Here is a 22774-nt window from a genome sequence, read left to right as displayed (position 1 = left end):
AAGATTCTCATGTTTTTTAAGTTGACTTAGACATTATATGGAACCCCTGACACTGTAACGTTGTAAAAATCAGGGCGGTTGCAGGTATAGCCGAAGAATTGAAAGAGCCATAAATTTGATGTCTTGACTGAGCTTTTAGTGTGACACTGGGGAAGGGCAGGCCACAGAGGCAGAGAACATTATGATTTGTTTATTTTTAGTAAAATATTTCCATATGTACCTGACTTATGTTCATGCTAACAAAACAAACTTTCCACATGGAATGAGTCTTAAGCTCCAGAAGTGTGAAATTCAAGTAGTTGTTTTACTGATGTCCCAGCTCTGATAGCATAGAAGGCAGCCTGTGTGCTCCATGAACAGTAGATAAACAGGGATTATTTGCTATAAAGTGGGATTTGAGCCAAGAAAGAGTTGATGCTTATTTTACATCATTTTAAAATGTAAGATTGGAAAGATAGACCACTCATCAGGTAAGCTAAGGAAAAAGAAAGTGGAAATGTGTCAACTTCCAAGACTCAGTTTCTTAAAAGGTAGTATCAACCACATGCCAAGACTAACACCAATTTTGAGGTAAAGATTATCTTCTGATGGGCAACTTGCATCATTCCTCAACTACCCTCTTGGAATTCGTAGTGTTTAGAGCAGAGCGAAAAGCTAATGGTTATACATTAGGGCATGATAGATGCACAATAATACATATCCTTGTTGAAAATATATAGTGGAGCTCAGACAGTAGACACAGGCTTTCCAGTTAGCCAACACCTGGGCTTGAATCCTGGCTCTGTCATACAGTACATTCATAATCTTAGACAAATCTTGAGAAACCAGCCCTCAACATACATTTTTTTAAAAATCAACTAAGATACAGAGCTCACCTGCTCTCAATAAACAGGAGAGGCAGATAATCAGTCAGTAAGAACAAAGGGTGATGACTGCTGTGTCAGAAGAATGTACAGGGTGCTGTGGGATTGAGAAAGGGGCATCCGAATCAGACCGGAAGTCAGGGAGAGCTTCCCAGAGATGTGAGCCTTGGAAGATCAAGAGGGTAGTATAGGGACAGTAATTCCAGGCAGAAGCCAAGACATTGGAGGTCATGTGTATGTACTTAAGGCCTGGACTACCTCTTGTAGACATGAAGAGCCAAGGAAAAGTTTTCAATAGGGAAGTCAGGTTTTCAATTCAGGATGTTGGATGGAGCAGTTGAGTGGCAGTGTGGGGGATCGACAGGGGCAGATGAGACTTGCAGTAGGGAGATTGGTGGACAAACAAGTACTCCAGATGGGAAAGGCTACAATGAAGATGGAACATTCCAGGTCAAGATGATGAGGGGATGAGGCTACAGAGACCAGCTTGTCCTGGTTTGCTGGGGACTGTCCTGGTTTTTTTAAAAAACAAAAACAAAAACCCGGAAGTCCCATGTCCCAGGAAACCCTTCAGTCCCGGGCAAAGCAAGAAGGCTGGTCAGCCTACCTGAGGCTCTGAAGGCAGGACTGAAACGGTTGGGAACACTGATCCAAGTGATATTGGGAAGGTAAAATCTGTAAGACTCACAATGAGTTGGGTTTTGGAAGATTGGTGACAGAAATGGAGAAGTTGAAGGCACTAAGAAGGTTTTGAATTTAGTTGCTGGAGATAAGTTGTACCATCATCTAAGAGAGATGAAATCACTGCATATAAATTCTTTCGGATCATAGACTTTCCCCCCTACTCTGTAGTTCTAGCCAATCATGCATTTTTGTACCTGTATTAATCATGCAGCATCCTCTCTTAATTCTACAGTTGCTATTGATTTTGAATCTGGATTTAAAAAAATATCAGTACAAAGCAATCTCTTAGTGGCTCTATCTTTGTGGTACAGTAAAATGGAAATATGTAGTAATATCCAGGCCATGCATGGTAGGGTGGAGGGTGTCTACTTACCCAAAGAACATGTATTGATGTTTGTACTTTTTAGGTTGTCCTTGGTAGGAAAGGACTGAATTCTACAGTCTGTCTCCAGAAAAGGCTCATTTGTAAATGCCACGTGATCCCTGGTCGCTTGCTGGATTTGATGCTCTAAACCAGTCAAAAATAAATAAATTCCAGGCTACCGTTCTTTTTTTTTTTTTTAAGATTTTATTTATTTATTTGAGAGAGAGAGCACACACAAGCCAGGGGTGAGGAGCAGAGGGAGAAGCAGACTCCCTGTTGAGCAGGGAGTTCAACACAGGGCTCGATCCCAGGACCCTGGGATCATGACCTGAGCCGAAGGCAGCCGCTTAACTGACTGAGCCACCCAGGCACCCCCAGGCTACCATTCTGATGAAATAAATTTTTAAATGAGGCTGTTTAGAAAAAGCTAGGGGGAAAATAAAAGTAGCTAGTCAGCTCATTTTTTAAGTTTTCGATGGGATATTTGATAGTTATGTTGTTTTTCTAGTTCTCTGGATAATGGATTACATTTCTTGATTCTTTTCCAAACCAGCTTGATTGTGCAAGCCACAGATAAAGGGATGCCCAGGCTTTCTGGTACAAGTGTCATCAAGATACAGGTGACTGATATAAATGACAATGCCCCGGCTTTTCTCCCTTCTGAAGCAGTGGAAATTGCAGAAAGTAAGTGTGCCGATTTGGAATCATGGTTTTCACTTGTGTAATATCATCTACCAGCCAGGCATTCTAATCAGTATGAGTGCTAATCCTCAGGAACCGTGCAACGTGGACAGCTTCTGTCTTCATTTTACAGAATAGAAAATGGATGGCCTGAAGTTAAATATCAAATGTCAAAGACTTTAGATGTTGAGGCTGGGATTTGCCTTTAAGTCCCCAGGCTCAACCTGCCATTCCACACAGCTGCTTTTGTGCGTGTCCATATTTCTCAAAACCAAAATCTACTCCATGAAGAAGCACACTTTGTTGACTATGATGGTCATTCTCGAGCTCCTCTGAGAAGAAGCAATGTCCTTAGACTGAAATTTTGTCAGGCTTTGCAGTATACAAATGGCAAGTGATAAGTGATGGGATGCTCATTGCACAGAGTCATCACTTTCCTTTAGTGCAAACTCACCGTCAGCATTGCAAGAAAAATTTTACCCACAATAATGGTAGAGGTAGAAAATACAAAATTTTACATGATATGCTAATTAATCCCAATTGTTTGGGTCCCTGGGTTCTATGACTCCATAGTCTGCAATCTCAAAGTTTGTCCACGGTCAGCAGCTGGACTGGTAAATCCAACCCAACTCTATCATTGAAATTGCAAAAAGTGCTGGCCCCTCTCTTGCCTCTCTCCTTTCACTCTTAGTATCCACCTGACTCCTAAGATGTTACTAACATTTTAGGATGTTCAGTTTCCAAACAAATTACCACTCACAGAGGGATATATCTGTAGATGTATAGGGATACCTACAAACACTCTAAAATATTCTACAAAGAAAAAATTCTCCAGTTCTGCCTCTCACCTATTTGATATACTTCCATTTGTTTTTACTGAAGGTACTATTCTGAAGCATGTTCATTAGCATCAAAATGCAGCAATGTGCCCATGATAAACACGTCACCAGAACAAATGGCAAAAATCAAAGCATATACTGAATAGGGTAAGGAGTGGTTGATGCACACCCAGAATGTTCAAGCCTGAAATACGAAAATTACATGAGTCTCATATATAGGGGAACTATTCTGAGTATCTTGGCATCTTCTTTCTACCTGTACCGTACTTGTAAGCATAAAAACGAGGTCCCTTTTATGAAGTTTAGACTAAAGAACAGATGCAGTGTCATTTAAATTTTGCTTACGTTTCAAAATCGTATGCTTTGTATTACTGTTTTGAGTAAGAACTTTCTTCCCACCCGTATCACCCATGAATATATGATTTTAATACAGAAACTACGTAAGACAAATATGTGGCTGAGAATGTTTCTTGGTCCCGGAATTGTGTTGCACGCATATGATAAAAAAATGCCATATAAAAATCGAATTTACTCTACCTCCTCAATTCCCTACTCAGCGGTAAATTTTCACTTTATTGGGCTCATAAATTCTTCAGAGTTTTTGTTCGGCTCGTAATGAGCTTTGTATGGGAAATCATGCCAAGAAACAGCAAATCATGTTGGACTTAAAGTTAAAATGTTTGGATTGAACTATCAAAGAAAAGTATTTCAAAGGATGAATTTTAATGGAGGCTGACATTGTTCATGACTATTGCAGATTCTTCGCCTGGTATAGTTGTGACTCAGATATCAGTTCATGATGTGGATTTGAATCCAGCTTTCATCTTCAATTTCGCCAAAGAGAGTAATCCTGGAATCAAGTTTGCTATTGATCAGAATACTGGAGCAGTGGTGCTCGTGAAAACACTGGATTTTGAAGAAGCTACCGAATATGAGCTGTTCATCCAAATTTCGGATACTGTGCATGAAACAGAGGGAACGCTCATTGTCTGTGTGGTGGATGTCAATGATAACCCACCTGTATTTTCTCAAGATTCTTACCAGGTAAATAATGTAAGGAGATGCTGAAAACAGAGCCAAAGTGGAAAAGAAAAGGGAATGATGTAAGCTTACCAGTGTTGACAAACTGATTTAGGCAGACAGTATCCACAGGTTTTAGTGCCTTAGTTGATCCTGAGGGTTGTATATTCAATATCCTGGAAGCTATGGTATGTACACATGGAATTAAGGAGCTCATCCAACTGTTTCTTACGGATGTATAGCATCCTTTTTTTCTTTTTTTAGTTTGTAGGGATTGGAGTCCGGTTGTTCATAACAATCAGAACGGGCCTAGTATTTGCGGAGGTACCAAACAATACGGTGGTTTGGATTATCGGCACTTAATTTGGGAAAACTCTTTCTTTCCTAGGGATATTTTTGGAATACACTGATGAACATTTTGCAGAAACAAGTCATGAACAAAACTGTGAAGTGGAAATTTTATTTTTTTAGAGCTTAGTGTATGTTTATAGAAGTAAGGACAGTAATAGCATTCAACTAAGCACTTGGAAATGGGCTTCAGGACTTCTGAATATAGCAAATGCATGGTTTAAACATAAACACAGAAGGGAAGCTAACCTAAATAATGATCTTCTGTATGTAATACTACAGTAGTGGTTTTATTAACTATCCTCTACCAAGCAGAAATCATTTAGAAGGACTTCTTTTTTTCATAAGAAGCAATCAAAACTAAATGAAATTTTTAAATTTTGTTTTTCTGAATTCTGGGACTACAAAATAATGTTCTTAATATATTAACTCTATAGATTACTATGTGTGTTTTCCATAAGCAAAATGGATGCAATGATTTTACTTTCTGGCCCTGTTCATGAAAATATCTCCAGCCTGTAAGTACAAGGCTCATTTCTCTCTTTTTCCTTCAGGTCACTGTTCCTGAATCGGTGCCTGTGGGGTACTCAGTGCTGACCGTGGCAGCCACGGACCTAGAAAGCAATGAGAACATTTCTTACAGAATCCTTTCCTCTTCTAAGGAATTTTCAATCGATCCAATGAATGGTGAGTTATTTATTGTGGCTTTAGCGTTCATAGGTTTGAGTTACAGTGTAGAAGCCTGAAATAATCTTTTCCAAATGCTCCTAAAATGTTTCCACCTCACCCCCCTGGTATTATAGATGCCACCCTTCTTATTTCTCTTCACATCAAATGTTGTGGTAGCAAATCCTGGTGTTATTTCTCTTCTCCAACATCTCAATGGCTGGAAAGCAAAAGGAATTGATTACATGCTGGCAAATGTGCAGAACTTCAGAGACCCCAATGTAGTAAACACCCAGCTCATCAGTCCAACCAAGGACAATTTAAGTAATTATCCCAGGCCTCAACAAGCATTAAAATGAAAGCGAAGGGATCCATTTAGTACTGAGGACTTCGTGTTATGAGAGTGTGGAAGCTTTTCTTCCACGCCAAGTACATTAAGTTCAGTAATAGCATAATACATTCAATAAGGACAAAAAACTGAACAAGGAAAATTATTCGAGCATCTCTACTGAGAACAATCATTGTGGTATTCCAGTTTATTTGATGCCTTCCAAAGCTCTTTATATTTTTATCAGACAGCAAGTCATTTGTGGTCATGAAATGCGTTCAGGCAAGTGATTTCAGATTAAAACAGTTAAGAATTGTATAGAGAAAGCATAACAATGCGTAGATAGTAAAAGTTAAATTTGATATGATATTATGATTAGCAAAGCACTGTCCCTAGCAGATCACACTCTGGAAAAGAACAGGGCCTGGGACGTGTTACACCATGTGTTCCCCATTTCTACATGCCATTGCATTATTTCATTAGCGAGAGCTGATTTAAAAATGAACCTCAGGATGACAGATGGTAAGTAGGCTTACTGTGGGGATCACTTTGCAATATATACAGATATCAAGTCATTAGATTGTACACCTGAAACCAACACAATGTTATATACTAATTATATCTCAATAATAAAAAAAAAAAAAATTAACCTCAGGATTGCCCCAAGGAAGAATTTAATCACAAAATACTGGTATGAGGCCCATGGTGTGTTACAAAAGGGAGAAGTAGGTCATGTTGCCACATAGCCTGTGGGTGAATGCTACTGTATGGATATAAACATGTCAGAAGTTTGGCTCTCTGGGGGGGGCCGGGGGTTGGAGATGCACAGTGCTCAGATGATATCAACTGCTGTCCTGGCCACAGCACATCACAGTGTGTGAGGTGGTCCCTCTGAGCCCCTAATCCTAGCAACACTTTGCTTGACATGCGTTATCAACGAGCTTTGCAATGAGATATTGATTAGAATGTTTTTAAGACATTAAATAGGGGTACCTGGATGGTGCAGTCAGTTAAGAGTCCAACTCTTGATTTCAGCTCAGGTCACAGTCTCAGGGTCGTGAGATCGAGCCCACATTGGGCTCTCTGCTCAGTGTGGAGTCTGCTTGAGATTCTCTCCCCTTCTGCCCCTCCCCCCTCCCTTTCTCCCTCTCTCTCTGAAAATAAATCTTTAAAAAACATTAAATGCTATCAGATCAATTTAGTTCATGGTGAGACTCTAATTACATATTTCTATATTAAAAATAATAAAATGTATTAAATGTATTTCATTTAAGGGAAATCCACGTGCTGAATTAATAAAGAGCTTTAGGAAAAACACCTCCATAAATTATCAATAGTTGTAACTCGGCATTATTATATATACTACCTTCATTTGACTAGAGTGAATGTCAACCAGTATTTCCAGAATCAATATCTTTATACTAGAATGTCTCTATACATGTGTCTATGGATAGTAGAATGGGATACAGATTTTTCAAATAAGAATACATTTTCTTAAAAAAAAAGATAATGGGGCAGCTTATTATACAAAAATAAAGTTAAGAGACATTTTGGCAAAGTCATCTTCAAGTGGTTCATATATTTACTAGAGTGAATGCCAGGAGTATTACTTCTGGATCTTAAGTGTTACAAAAGCATAAATATAAAAAATCTGAAATTTCTATTTGGATTTACTCTTGGTTGTAACTTAAATAACAAATCTAGCAAATAACTAAACCTATTAGTAAATGTTTGCTGACAACTGGATCCTGAAAATTTAATTTCACAGCATTAAAATGCTGTGTCTTGTTTTTCAGGCACAATATTTACTATCAATCCTGTATTACTGCTGGACAAAAAATCAACAGTTCAGTTTCTTGTTGAAGCCAGTGATGGTGGAATTCCTGACCTGAGGGCTCTCACCTTAGTAGAGATAGAAATACAAGATATGAACAATTATGCTCCTGAGTTTGCGATAGAATATTATAATCTCAGCTTGAGGGAAGATGCTCAAATTGGAGGCACGCTTGTCACATTTTCAACCATTGACCATGACTGGACCCGTGAAAACACACATGTTGATTATTCCATCATCAGTGGTAATTCACAGAACAATTTCCATGTGGAAACTAGTTTCATTCATTCAGAATATCCTTATAAGCAAGTTGGTTACCTGGTGTTGCTTCACAGTCTGGATAGAGAAGCAGCTAACGGTCACAAGCTTGTCATTCTGGCATCTGACCACGGCTTCCCTCCATTGAGCTCCACAGCCACTGTAGCAATAGAAGTACTGGATGTCAATGATAATCCTCCTAAATTCAACAGTCTGAAATATCACGCCCACGTCAAGGAAAGTACCCCTCTGGGGAGTCACATCACTGTGGTCTCTGCACATGACCGTGATGTGGGTTCACATGCAGAAATCATCTACCACATCGTCTCTGGAAATGAAGAGGGGCATTTTCACTTGGAAGAAAAAACTGGAGTTCTTTATTTGATTAAACTTCTGGATTATGAAGAAACGACAAAATTCACTTTAACCGTTCAAGCTTCAGATGAAGAAAAGAAGCATTTTTCGTTTGCAGTTGTGCTTATCAATGTCCTGGATGATAATGATCATGCACCTCAGTTTATGTTCTCGAGCTTAAATTGTGTTGTTCCTGAAAATGTGCCTGTTTTCTCCACCATATGTTCCGTAAATGCTCTGGATTTTGACGCAGGTCCTTATGGAGAACTGACCTATTCTGTGTTGTCGCCCTGTTCGGTCACTCACGGGATGCCTCGTGATCATGACCCCTTCCTCATTGACCCTTTAACAGGGGATATTCACACTCAGCAAGTCCTTGACTATGAAAATGACAATAAATACTGCCTCACAGTGCAGGCAAAAGACAAAGGTGACTCAACAGCCACTTTAACGGTTTGGCTGGATATTGAAGGGATAGATGAGTTTGAACCCATGTTTACTCAAGAGGAGTATTTTTTCAACCTTCCAGAGAAGAATAAAGTGAGACAGCTGATCGGCAGAGTGGAAGCATCGGATGCAGACGCGGGTATTGATGGAGTTGTTCTGTACTCTTTGGACGTTCCATCTCCTTTCTTTTTAGTGAATAAAACGAACGGAAACATCTATTTGACTAGAGCACTTCCCCTAATAAGAAGTCAGTTCCGTGAACAAGACACCATTGAAATGAAAATCATCGCTCGTAGCCCCAAACCGGACTCCAAGTTTACATTCTGCACTGTTTTTGTGAATGTGTCTTCTTTCTCAGAAGGACAATACTCAGGAGTATCTGGCAGCGGCTTTTCAATCAGCCTCACGGTCTCCTTTTTAGTGTTTCTGACACTCATCTTCATTCTAATTGTACTGATTTTAAGACATAAACAAAAAGACGCAGCCAACAATTACAAAGACAAGAAAACATCATCCACCTTAGATATCAGTTTGAGACTGACCACAGAGGGCAGCATGCTCAAGCCCTTCCAGAAGACTAACGAGGACAATAACGCGGTGGTGCCCGCGGACTCCCTGCCTGAGTGGTTGAGCTTAATAAGTCTCATGGAGAAGGACATTGTGAATTTGTACAGGCACTCAAACTCCAGTGGCCACTGCTCTGTGGAAGGAGAAACTGCAGAAGATAAGGAAATCCAGAGGATAAACGAGCATCCTTACAGAAAGGACGCTGGCTCAGCTCTGAGTGACCGGGAGTCCAGGGTCCCAGACTCTGGAATCCCAAGGGACTCGGACCAGCTCTCCTGCTTGTCTGGAGAAACCGATGTGGTGGTCACTGCTGAAACAGCAGAAACCAGCCATGCATTTGGGGAAGAAGATCGAGAAGGCTGTGGCACAACCTATGTTCAAAATAATGTGTTACCCCAGACACTAAAGAAGAGAGAGGTAAAAGAGAGCATCCAGGCTGATGTCAGGAGAGAGTCCGTCTTTATTTCAGGGGATCAGGAAGCAAGGTGTGTGGCTCTTTCCCCCCAGAGAACCTCTAATCACGATGTGAGAGGCAACTACCACTGGGATTATCTCCTCAGTTGGGAACCCAAGTTCCAACCTCTCGCCTTGGTATTTAACGATATTGCAAAACTAAAGGACCAACATTTACAGACGTCTGGCATTCCTAAAGAGAAGTCTTTGGTTTTCCCACCACCTTTGATTACTGCAGTAGCCCAGCCCGGGCTTAAAGCAGTTCCACCAAGAATGCCAGCCAGAACCCCGGGGCAAGTGCTTCACAAATACCCACACTCCCCCCTTCCCTACCATCTCAGTTCTCTGCCTGAAGCCATGACTCCCAGCTTTTCTCCATCTCTTTTCCTGCTGACTACAAAGACCCCTGCTGTGACCGCACGGTCGTCACGTGGGGAATCGTCAGGAACACATCTGAGTGGTACATGCCGTGAAATTAAAGCAGAAGATGAAGTTCAAATATAACCTGATTGTGAGGTCACCATCGGTCATGAATGGTTGAACAAGACATTCTTAAGCTAGCTCTTCAAGATTGGTTAAAATGCAGTCAGGGTTTGCAGAATCTCCTCATTTAAGTTTCTCAAATTTCTTCCAGCCTTAATGAGAAGTTACCCCCCTCTTTTAACCTTTCTGTTTTGCTCTCAGGACTCAAGTTTGTATATAAAAGTAGTGTATATTCTGTCGTACCTGGTTTTCTGTATGATTAAATCTCCAAAGAACACCATGAGCTAGACTGACTGCCAAAATGTTTCTATGAAAATAAATGGAAAATAAGTATAGTGCAGTCCGGTCACATTACTGCTGATTACACTGCTATACTTAAAATAGATTAGTTAAGACTGAATAAGGAATGAATGTAGGACAGAAAATAATGGAGAGGGGAAATGGGGAACGATAAATTTAAATGTTAAAATGAAGTCATTTTCTGTAGATCTAGTATGTTTAGAGTTGTATTTCTCTCCTTTCCCCAACCTCATTTAGGGAGTTTTGCCATAATTTGAATTTTAATATGGTGTCTTTTGGACATCTAATGAGAAATTAAGAATGAAATTTGTCATAACTGTGCCAAATAAGAAAATTATTCCTGATTAAGTGAACCAGAAATGCATGGTCTTGATAGAGGGCCAGGATTGTTAGAAGCAATAAGTATATGGTTGACTGCCACCCAAGACATATTTGCTTGGCCTTCTTTACAAAGAGAATGATGATTTTTTTTTTTTCAATGCTCTGTCTTATAACATAGTACAGGTATAGAAATTAAATTTTAAAGATTAATTTGTAGATATTCTTCATTTTATTTTCTTCTAGATACAGTAACTTTGGGTGTGAAATAATTTATCCATTCAACCTCACTTTTAAAAGTTTGTCTAGATAAAATTATGTTATTAGCTAATAATAAATTCCATAGAGTAATTTAGCACTATATTTTTAATTGAAGATTTTTTATATAAATATTTCTACTATAAAAGTTAAGAATGGATGTCAGAAGTCTCTCTTCCATCTGTTCATACTCACCTTTAGTTTTAACTGTCATTAGATGGAGCAATTTGACAACATGGTTAAAATAATTGTTTTGTCCAGCTACTGTTTCAGGTATATAGTGGTGTTGTGTGGTGCTTACATATAATGCTATATCCTTCTCTCTGGTGAGCCTGAGAATCCATCAAAGATTCTTATCCCTTCCAGAAAAGCTGAGGGCATGATGCTGCTGATGGTCCAGAAGTCATCCATGGTAGGCAACATGGCCTTGCTTTGGGATAAGAGTTTAGGATTCTAATGTCAAGTCTAGAAGGCATCTAATATGGTTTTCTTTAGTTAGTGTGAGCTTCTGCTGTAGAAATATTTCCTTTATTTTTTTCAATAGGCCTTATCTGTAAAATTATGTGAGGTACCTAATTTCTCTTAACTAGAAAACATTGCAAGATGCCATGTTTGATATCTGGTTTTGTAGATAAATAATTCTAAGGCTTCCTATGCTGATTTTATTAATTATATATCTGCTGATTCTTAGAGTGGGAACAAGCATATAAAACCACATCAGAAATTATATGAAACATGAAGGCTTTTGGACGAGCCTAGAATTCTAGGGAAAGTCATTTAGTCATGGAACACTTAAATATTAAAAGATGGATGCATGTCTCTCCTTTTCTTCATGGCATACAGGGAAGAAGATTTCATGGTTTTTCTAAAGAAATTAATCATTTCAGTGTTCCAATATTTGTTCTCTTTGACTTCCTTCAAAAAATTACTTTGAGCATACAAAAGAAAACCTGTACTAATTTTTTTTTCCTAATTATATATGGAAGTCTTGTTTTGCAAGAGATTTATTACTAGGAACCAAAAACATTTTGTTGTTTTTAATTAAACAAGTTCTTCATTTTACTTATGTTTAAAAAAGAGTCATCCATCTAATTCTTCCCTGAGTTATTGGCCTGTGATTTGTTACCCACTCTAGACACAATTCTGCATTTTTCTAGACATTTAATAAAAACAGAAGACATGAGGTATTTAGAGCTCTTCCTTACTAATATCTGGTGGATTTTTAATTGATGACTTTATTATACTGTATCCAATGCCTCACCACCACCAAACAGTGCTGCTAGTGGAGTTAAAACTGAAAATGTGAACACACTGGCTAAGTGTTTGCAATCAATCCTATGTCGGCCCTTTCAACTAGAGTGCTTTTTTCCTGAGTAAACAATTTAATTTGTATAGTTTTCCTTCAAGTTTAATATTAACTTGCCTCATATGTTCTGTGTTACTTTGCTGATCTACACACCAGCTTTAGCACTCTGGAGGGGGTACAGAACTTGTTAGTGGAAAATCATATTAAGCCCCAAATTCATAAGCTATAAAATAAAAGACAGTTGTCTCTTGCGGAATTTTGGCTGCCTGAAATTCTGGGCTTTCTTGTTGGCAGCTTCAAAATACTGGTGTAAATCGGTACCAAATGGATATCAAAATTCCATGTCCTAGTAGTAATCATTGAATTGGTTTCCAAAACAGATTCCTGGGCAAAGAAAGGGGGGAAAATTCTGTATGTTTAGGGATTTAGTCATCTAACTGTTCTTTAAGAATATTAAAATGTCCTATAAATTCCTGGCTCCCTGCACGTACACATACCTAGTCTGGGATGGCTGTCCACTTGAGACAGGAGCTGTGCTTCTCAGCACCTCTACCCTCAGCCTCAGAACCCCCCTTGCTGTGTTTTCCACAAGTTAGAGGGATGAAAATGAATTATTAATTTTAAAACTATTGCTTTGCCATTTTACACATACCTTAACTTTAGCTAAAAAACACAAAACATAATTAAAAGGATCTAAGATGATGATCCACTTCAAAGCAGTGAGGTACGCGGAGTGAATCCGGTTGCTGGATTCTCGCAGGATATTACGGATAAATGCATTGGGTTTATCGTCACAGCGTGTTCCGGTTGAGCTCCCAAGTCTATAGCGCCATCTGTTTGGTCATAGCCTTAGGATGAGGATAGTTAGGAAGAGAGTTAGGATGGAAAATCATTCTATCCAAGAGGAATACCGAGATCAGTGAAGCTGTAGAAGCTTGGCTTTGACCAAGACTGGGCATCCAGCATGAGTCACTGAAGGTAGGTTTCATCCATTACTGAGGTAGAGGGAGAGAAGGAAGGAAGGCTGGAAGAGGAAATAGAAGAGTCAATCTGAAAAGCAATAGTTTAGGGCACAGGTAGAGAAAGGCAAGAAGGCAAAAGGTTAGGACCAAAAACTATTTTTCAGTGTAAAGATGTCGCTGAGTCGTTTGTCCTTCATAAGTTCATCTTGTCAAGGAATTTTTTTTGGGGGGGGGAATCTCTTTTCTCCTTCTTCCCTTCTGTTCTTCCAAGTATCTCCCTTCATTATCTGAAAATTTAGGTTTATCAAGTTGTGAACCTAAAGCTACATGACAATGACCTAGAATACATTCTACCATGAAAAGGTGAATTTGTTGTGGTTCTTGTTTCGGGGTTTTGGGGGGTATGTGTGTGAATTATAGAATAAAAAATTGGGAATGATTACTTTACCTGCTCACTCCACATAACTTTGGCATTGAGAGTGACACAATTTTTAGTAGGTGACTTTACACATATTCCAAGCAATGGATAGTTTAAAAAGCAGTTGGGACAGAATATAGAATTTTAGTACCTAGTCTTTTTTCTGGTAGTGCTTGCCTGAGAGCTGTGATTTATATTAAAATATCACATTTTATATAACTTTAAACCACAGATTAACACACAGGCATGGTCGATAGTTTTCAAATATTGTGAATTTTATTTGAATTCTGGTGGTATAAATTATTTTGATTCCACATAGATCAAAGAAATGTGTCTATTAGAAACAAAATTATGGCAGTCTTAGTATGATCCAGCCCAAAGTGGCTGGAGTATCAGACCATACCTTTCACTTGTAAACTCAGAACTTGGCTATTTGATGACAATTTAGCACTTCCTACTGTTTTGGTCTACATAATTTTCCTCATTTCACCCAATATATTTGCTAAACCAAAACTGTGAAGTGAGTAATAGAGAGGGAGAAAGCATACCAAATAAATAACAGATGCACAAGTGCATCTCTTGAATGAGAAAGCATTATTTTGGTTAGAAAGCTAAATACATGGATTTCATTGCTAGATAGTAAACCCTCAGGGCAAAGGCCTGGTCTCCACTTGTATTATGAAATACAGATGTTTCTGAGAATGAATGAGTACGTATGTGAATGGGCACGGGGGGGCTGTAAGGTGAGGGTGTGATACATAGGCCTTGAACCCATTAGGTGGGAATTCTAATACAATTCCGTGATTTAGCCAGTCAAAAGCAGAAAGAAAGCAACTGTAAGATCTTGTCAAAATATTATAGAATATTTTAGATAAAATCAAGTGACTAGAAATTTTTCTGTAATCTGATTTGTTTTCTCTTTCTTTCTCCCTTCCTTACAATATTCATACATTTCTTGTGAGTTTTAGACATAATAGAAACAAGTTATTGATGACATTCAAAAACACATTGTTTGAGACAGCAACATTACATGACCAAACACATTGGTTTCATTTAATTTCAGATCCTATAATAACCATGCCTGCCCTATGGCTGGCAGAATCAAGTTCTATCAATACGAAAAGAGAGTGCAGTTCTGTAGAAATGCCTAGAATGTTTAAATCAAAATGTATTAAAATTTAAAGTAAAAACAATATGAGGAGTTTATGAAAATATTCTATGTGTGCATATACTTAGTATGTGCTAAAAGTGATATTTTAAATAAGTACAGGGTATTTAATAAATGTATACTAAGTAGGAGGTAAATATGAAGTTATTTATCCTCATACCATAAAAAAAATTAATTCTACTCAGATTAATGAGTAAAAATTAAAATTAAATCGTAAGAACTGGAAGAAAAGCACAGAATAAAAGTGAGAAAGATCTTTTTTAAACATAAAAGCAAAGGTAGAGTACTAAATTTGAACTTAGCACCTAATAATAGAAAGCACTATAACAAGTTATAAGAAATAATTATAAGAAATTATAGAATTAATATTATAAGAAACAATAACTGAGAAATGCTTCATAAATTTAATCAACAAATATTTACTTAGTACCTCTTGGGTACAAGGTATGGATCTGAGCTCTGGGAATATAGGAATCAACAGAACAGAAAAAGCCAGTGTGTTTACAGTGCTTACATTTTACTGAGGGAGATAACAATAAAAATATGCTTTCAAGTAATGTTAAGTGTTACAATATAAAGAAAACTAAAGAAGGATACAGGGAAAACCAGAGAAGAGATTGACAAAGTGGTAGGGGAATATAGCAGTACTGTTTTGATTGAATGTTCTGGAGAGATGTCTCTGATATGATGCTATTTGAGTTGAATGAAGTGAATGAGCCATGGAAAGAGCCAAAGGGAAAGCAGTGAAGTTACATGTGTCAGCAAGTATGGAAGCCCTGAGGTCAGAGCCATGTGGAGTGTTTGGGAAAGTATAAGCCAGCATGGCCTAGAACCTAGTGGGAGGAAGAGTAGTAGGAAGAGTAGGAAGTGAGATCACGGAGGAAACTAGGGTTCAAACCCTATTGGACCTTGTAGACTGGGATAAAAGGCTTCAGATTTTGTTCCAAGTGTTAAGGGAGATCACTGGTGATATTATCTGATTTATATTTTTAAAGAGTAAGTGGCTACTTTGTGGAAGATAACCCAAGGGGTGGGAGAAGGTTAGTGCAATCATAGTACCCCAGTTAATTGGTTATTGCAGTAATCTCAGCTAGTGATGATTGTAGCTCAGTGTGGGTGTTATAATGGAGGTGAACAGAGTCAAGATATATATTGAAAGTAGTGTTGCTAGCTCTTGATAATGAACTGAATGCGAGGTTTGGAGAAAATCAGACATGAGTCTAGGGTTTAAGAGAATTTAGGCTTCTATAGGAAAAAAATTGGGGAGTCATCAGACTATGGATAGTAAAGTCATGGGATTGGATGAGATCACTGAGGAGTAAGTGTAAATAGAGAAAAGATCCCAGGACTGACTCCTGAAGCACTAAACAAAAAGTCAGAAAAAGAAAGAAGAGGGGCACCTGGGTGGCGCAGTCAGCTGGGCATCTGACTTTGGTTTTGGCTTGAGGGAAGATGGTCGTGATCTCAGGGTCATGGGATTCAGCCCTGCACAGGTCTCCACACTCAGTGGGGAGTCTGCTTGGATTCTCTCTCCCTCTCACTCTGCCCCTCCCTCCCCTCTAAAATAAATAAATAAATCTTGAAAGAAAGAAAGAAAGAAAAAAAGAAAGAAGATCCAGCACATAATTCTCAGGCAAAACCATTGAAGAGAGATAGAAAAGCAGGGTTGTCCAAAATCCCAAAAGCCAAGTAAAGAAAGTGGTTTAGATTGTAGTTGGGGCAACATGCCAACATTAGTGTAGATTTTTAAATCTTCCCAGTCACCTTACCAGACAGTCAGAGAATCTAGAACAGTAAAATGGACATCATCTTTAACAAAAAGTGAAATCATTCCTACAAATTCTAGAATATGAGCCGGTAAGTAAAAGCACCAACTATTAGCAGTAACAGAGGGGAGAAAGTAGGAATCTCTAATTTTCTTTGAGCCTGAAAACAAAGAATCACCAAAAGTACTTACCTACTTAAGGAAAAGTCTGTTCTTGGAGCAGAAACCTAGCAGGATGGTCTGAGAATAACTATCAAAACTGGGAAAGGGCTGAAGAGCTCCTACTTAACTACAGATGAGCATAGAAAGACTAAAGTATAAATTATATTATGCTGGTATGTCCAAGTTCCCAGAGTTTCCAGAAATACACAATCACAACTTCTAGAAGAACAGAATCCCACACTAAGTAAAGTCTACTGAAAGTAGAATTTAAATTTATATGATTGGTAAAGGGAAAGAAGTCCTAGATACAAAACAGGAAAGGGGACCAGAGAAAGTAGATGATACAGTGAGGTCCTACTTATAAGTACTTTGCAAAAAAAAAGGGAAGAGGGGGCTCTAGAGCCATGAATCTAGGAAAGCTATCCTGTTCTGCCACCACCCCACACAGTAACTTCCTAAAGTAAGAGGTCCCATCTCAGTAAAGCATGAGCAGCAGAAAATAATTGCAATATAAAATATATTGTAAGCAAACAGACTAGTTCTCTGAATGATGTGCCAGTGCACAGTGGAGACACGTCAGAAAATATGGCAAAAAAGGTCAAAGAGAACTGTGACTTAATATCTCAAAACTAGCTAAAGGAAATTAAGAAAACTAAAAACTATAAAGGTTGTGTAATCAATCAGAAAAGTTCAGAGATAAAAAAGACTAGCTGAGAGGAGGACATTAAGTGAAAAACAGCTCAATGAACAATTAAGAATAGAAGAAAAAATTCAGAAGACTAGACTGGAAAGAACAAAAAGTTAATAGACATTAATGAAACTATAGTAAGTGAAATAGAAAAATGGAAAGGAAAAAATGAAAAACACCAAATGGAATTGAAAAAATTAGTTTTAGAGTTGATAGATTTAGCAGAATGTAAAAAATGATTTGACACATGTCTAAATGTAATTCCCAAAGAGGAAACTAAAGAAATGAAACCGAACAAACATAAAAACCATAATTTAATAAGGCTTTCCAGACAAAATCCAAAATTTGAATCTATATATTAAAAAGGTGTACCATATAAAAATCAACAGACAGCAGTTAATAACAAGATATATTTTAAAAATCTCTTCGTTTCAAAGAGAAAGAATATATCCTTTGGACCTCCAGATAAAAAAGCCAACTTAAAGGGAAATAATGTAATTGACTTACTTTTCAATAGCAGTATTTTAAGCCAAAAAACTGTGGGGTACTGTTTTTAAAATACTTGAAGATAATGGAAGCCAAAAATGTGTACCTACCTAAACTTATCTTTAAGTATATCTGTCTTAAGTGAGGCTATGAATATGCAAAACCTCAAGGAATATTCCTGAAGGATCAACTAGAGAATGAATTCAGACAACTGAGAAATACTGGGGAAGGTTCACCATAAGGACATTAAATATATTTAACTGTAGAGTCGATGGTAGATGTAAAGGTGGTAGAATAGTATATATTTAATATATGTCCTCACAATAGAAATAAATTGCAACTACAAAAAAATGGAGGCAGAAAAAAAGAGTATATGGGTATAGAATACTTGCTAATTGCCTTATAGATACCAGATGGGGGTAAAAGTTATTAAAATTAGAAAGAAGATGAAATTTAAAAGAAAAAAAAAGAAATTAAAGGTAAGAACAAATTAATGAGTTAGAAAAAGAAGTAAACAAAAAGAAATCCACAGAGCTTATGAATAAATAAATTGGTTCTTTAAAAATCAATTAAATCAGTTACATAAATTGAGAAAATACAAAACAATAAAATAGTATATGAAATAAATAATATACAAAATAAGAAATAGCAAAGGGGGAATAATGATAGTTGTCAAAAGAAAGGAAGTTAAATCAAGAGACACTTTTCTCCACACAAATTCTCTTTGTGGAAATACACAAATTCATTTGAAACCCTAAAAGAAATAGCTAATTTTCTAGGAAAATATGATTTGCCAAATTTGACCCTAGTAAACATACAGAATCTAAACAGAACAAATTTAAAAAATGAAATAAAGATGTAAAGAATCTTCCCACAGATAGTTCTATAGTGAAGTTTTACCAAACCTTTAAAGATCAGATCATACAAATACTATTTAAACTATTCCAGAGCACGGAAAATAATGAATATAGAATTGATGTCAAAACCTAAAAATATCGCACAAAACACAAAACTGTAGCCTATTCCCATTTATGAACAAGTATGGAAAATTCTTAAAACATTAGCCAAAAGTTAAAAAATAATGCATCATAACATCAGGAATTTATTTCAGAAAAACAAAGATAATTAAATTTTAAGAAATTTTCATGTTCTAATTGCTTTTATGTTTAATTGTACAGATTAACTTCTACAATATTGGATTATGGTGGAGATATAAGGCATATTGTCTTTCTCTTGGCTTTTGCAGCAAAGAATAAATAGAATTCATCAAATTAATAGAGCTATGAAGAAAAAAATAATACAAAAATGTTCTTTAATGGCAAAAAGCGCTTAACAAAATTTATGTAAAGAATACTCAGTAGTCATTAATGGATACATCCTTATAATAGATACTTCTTTAAAATGATATAATGGTGGGGCACCTGGGTGGCTCAGTTGGTTAAGCGACTGCCTTTGGCTCAGGTCATGATCCTGGAGTCCCGGGATTGAGTCCCGCATCGGGCTCCCTGCTCGGCGGGGAGTCTGCTTCTCCCTCGGACCCTCCCCCCTCTCATATACTCTCTTTCTCATTCTCTCTCTTTCAAATAAATAAATAAAATCTTTAAAAATAAAATAAAATAAAATAAAATAAAATAAAATAAAATAAAATAAAATAAAATAAAATAAAATAAAATAAAATGATATAATGGTATGTAACCCAAAACCGGTATCTTCCCCAATGAAGATACATTAGACCCTTTGCTGCAAAAGCCAGGAACAAGACAATATGCCTAGTTATCTCCATCAAAAGCTAATATTGCAGAAATTAGAAATCAGTCTGGACAACTAAACAAGAAAGCAGTTAGAAACATAAGAATTTGAAAGAACAAGGTTAAAACTATTTTATTTGTATATACTATCTTTCTGAAAAATTCAAAATAATTGATGGAAAACTATATAGACAATGAAAGGATTCAGTAAAGTTGGAAGATACAATATTAATATGCAAAAATCAAATCAATATTCTTCACATATATGAACAATAATCAATTAGAAGATGAATGGAAAAGAAAATTTCATTTATATCAGAAAAAAATCTAAGTAAAACCTTAACAACACCTAATATCTATGTGAAGCAAGTTATAATATCTCCTGGAGGACACAGAGGAGACTTAAACAGATGTTTTGGGGTTTGTTTGTTTTTGTTTTTTAAAGATTTTATTTATTTATTTGACAGAGAGACAGAGAGAGTACAACAGGGGCAGCAGCAGGCAGAGGGAGAAGCAGGTTTCCCACTGAGTAGGGAGCCAGATGTTGGACTCAATCCCAGGACCTGGGATCATAACCTGAGCAGAAGGCAGCCACTTAACCGACTGAGTCACCCAGGCATCCCTAAATAGATGTTTTTGAATAGATTCAATGCTGAAAAGATGTCAATTGTTCCTAAATAAATTTACAAATTTAACCTGATCCTAATACAAATACCAAATTTTTCTGGAATTAAATAACTTGATTATACAGTTTATTTGGATGAATGAACAAGAAAGCAAACAAGAATAGCTAGGAAACACTGAAAAAAAATGTGTATGTGTGTGTCTGTGCATGCAAGTATTTATGCATGCACTAACCCTATCAGATATAAAATTATATCACAAAGTTTATAATTCAAATGGGGTGGTATTGGTGCATGACTAGATAGACTAATAGAACAAAATAGAAAATCCAAAATGAATCCAGGTGCATGAAAAGCCTTCCTGTAATGATGGATTAGCTTGTTATATAGCAACTGCCCTGCTGAGAATGAGTAAGAAGCTGAGTAATAATAAGAAGGAAAAGAAAAAGAAACAGTTTTGTGTTTCATGTGTGTAAGAAGCATCAGAGAACTGCCAAGGTAGTGAAGACTTGAGAAACCATGACTCTGGAGAGAAGAGAAACACAGAGAGGTATACCTGATGTACTGTGTCTCAGACCCCATAGAGGCTGAGTGGAAAAGGTCAGCTGCAAGATCGAAAGATTAAAAAGTGCCACTGGCAATTTTATGGGGACGAAAATTAGAGTTAAAGTCCAATCATGGAGGACAGGCTCTGGTAAATACACCAACCTATTATAAATTGGAACTCCCAGAAACCTACCACAGGAGTAAGAGTAAATCAGAAAAACAAGCCCTCGTGTAGCCTGTAGCCAAGCTTTGAATAAAATCAATTACATATTTGCATATGGTGATCTGCCCCTACTCTCACTGCTTGTCAAAAGTAATATTTAGTCCTCTATAGCGAATAAAATTATTCTGAAACTTTGTGATTATTCATAACAATATGTCATTGAATCCAAAATGGCTAGGTGTACTGAGAAAAAGGAGACATGGCCAAAGCTAAAAGAAAAAATATGATAGAGACACAGGAGATTCATATACTGGCATTATCCTATGTGGATTTTAAAATAAGTGTTCAAGAAATTGGATGCCATATGGAGAACTTCAGGAGAGAACTGGACTATAAAAAACTATAAATCAGGAAAAAAAAAAACTTTTTAAACTATAAAAAAAGGAAAAGGAAATTCTAAACTATGAAATACTACTGCCACTTCACGCCCTCTAGGGTGGCTATAATAAAAAATACAGATAATAATAAGTGTTGGTGAGGATGTGGAGAAATTGGAATTCTCATATACTACTGATAGCGATATAAGTAGGGCAGTCTCTATGAAAAACAGTCCAGGAGTTCCTCAAAAGTTAAATATACATAGAGCTACAATAAGGACCCAGCAATCCCACTCCTAGGTATATACCTAAGAGAAATGAAAGTTATGTTCATACAAAAACTTGTCTGTGAATGTTCATAGCAACATTATTCATAATAGCCAAAATCAATTAACTGATAGATAAACCAAATGTATAGCCACACAATGGAATATTATTTAGCAACTAAAAGGAACTAAGTACTGACATATGCTACAGCACAAGATGAATTTGAAAACATTATGCTAAGTGAATGGATTGTCACAGAAGACCACACAGTGTATGATTCTATACATATGAAATGTCCAGAATAGGCAAATACATACAGACAGAAACCAAAATAGTAGGGCCTAGGGCTAGGAGTATTTGGAGAAGATGGGGAGAGCCTACTAATGGGCATGGGGTTTCTTTTTGGAGTCAAAAATGCCCTAAACTTGATTGTGGTAATAATTGTACAGCTCTGTGAATGTACTAAAAACCACTGTATTGTCCGTTTTAAATAGGTGGATTATATTGTACATCAGTTATACCAATAAAGATTGATACAATAATTATTAAATACAATAACTGATTATTAATTGTTAAAAATTACTAAAAATACAATAATCAAAATAAAGAACTCAGCAAGTATGTTTAACAGATTAGACACAGATGAAGAGAGGATTAATAAATTAGAAGATAAATCAAAAGAAAACATACAGACTAAAACCTAGAGAAATGTTTGGAAAATATTGAAAAGAGATTAAGACATGTGTGGAACATGGTTTAAAAGATCTAACATGTGTATAATTGGAATCTCAAAAGGAGAATGAAGAGACTAGGCCGGAAGCAATATTTAAAAAGATGGTGGCTGAGAATCTTGCAAAACTGACATTAAATCACAATTCAGAATGTGCTACAAACCCCAAACATAAGAAAAAAAAGAAAAGAAAATTATGACTAGACACATCACAGTAAAATTTCTATAAAACAAAAAGAAAAATACTAAAAAGATTCAAAGAGAAATGACACATTATCTTGAAAGAACTAATTGCATATG

At 36.8% G+C, this 22774-nt stretch overlaps 1 protein-coding gene across 1 annotated transcript; it reads left to right on the top strand.

The window, feature by feature from the left end:
• The first annotated feature begins 1184 nt into the window (after window positions 1-1184).
• LOC135363547 (protocadherin-23-like) lies at window positions 1185-13662 on the top strand. The gene is made up of 5 exons (XM_064584032.1): window positions 1185-1313; window positions 2403-2595; window positions 4189-4475; window positions 5354-5486; window positions 7590-13662. Exons 1-5 carry the CDS (start codon window positions 1185-1187, stop codon window positions 10208-10210), a joined length of 3363 nt encoding a protein of 1120 aa, XP_064440102.1. The 3' UTR covers window positions 10211-13662.
• The last annotated feature ends 9112 nt before the right edge of the window (window positions 13663-22774 follow it).

The sequence above is a fragment of the Mirounga angustirostris genome, unplaced genomic scaffold (assembly GCF_029215605.1).
Source record: "Mirounga angustirostris isolate CCGP_5_RB_7025 unplaced genomic scaffold, mMirAng1.0.hap1 SCAF_2, whole genome shotgun sequence".
Classification (NCBI taxonomy): Eukaryota; Metazoa; Chordata; class Mammalia; order Carnivora; family Phocidae; genus Mirounga; species Mirounga angustirostris.
Note: the sequence above shows the minus strand (reverse complement) of the source record. Positions and strands in the feature narration are given on the sequence as shown.

Coding starts and splice junctions, on each gene's coding strand:
- LOC135363547 (XM_064584032.1), top strand. CDS start 1,185: ATGTTGGATGGAGCAGTTGAGTGGCAGTGTGGGGGATCGACAGGGGCA. Junction 1,314..2,402: donor ATGAAGATGGAACATTCCAG/GTCAAGATGATG, acceptor GATATTTGATAG/TTATGTTGTTTTTCTAGTTC. Junction 4,476..5,353: donor TTTCTCAAGATTCTTACCAG/GTAAATAATGTA, acceptor TTTTTCCTTCAG/GTCACTGTTCCTGAATCGGT.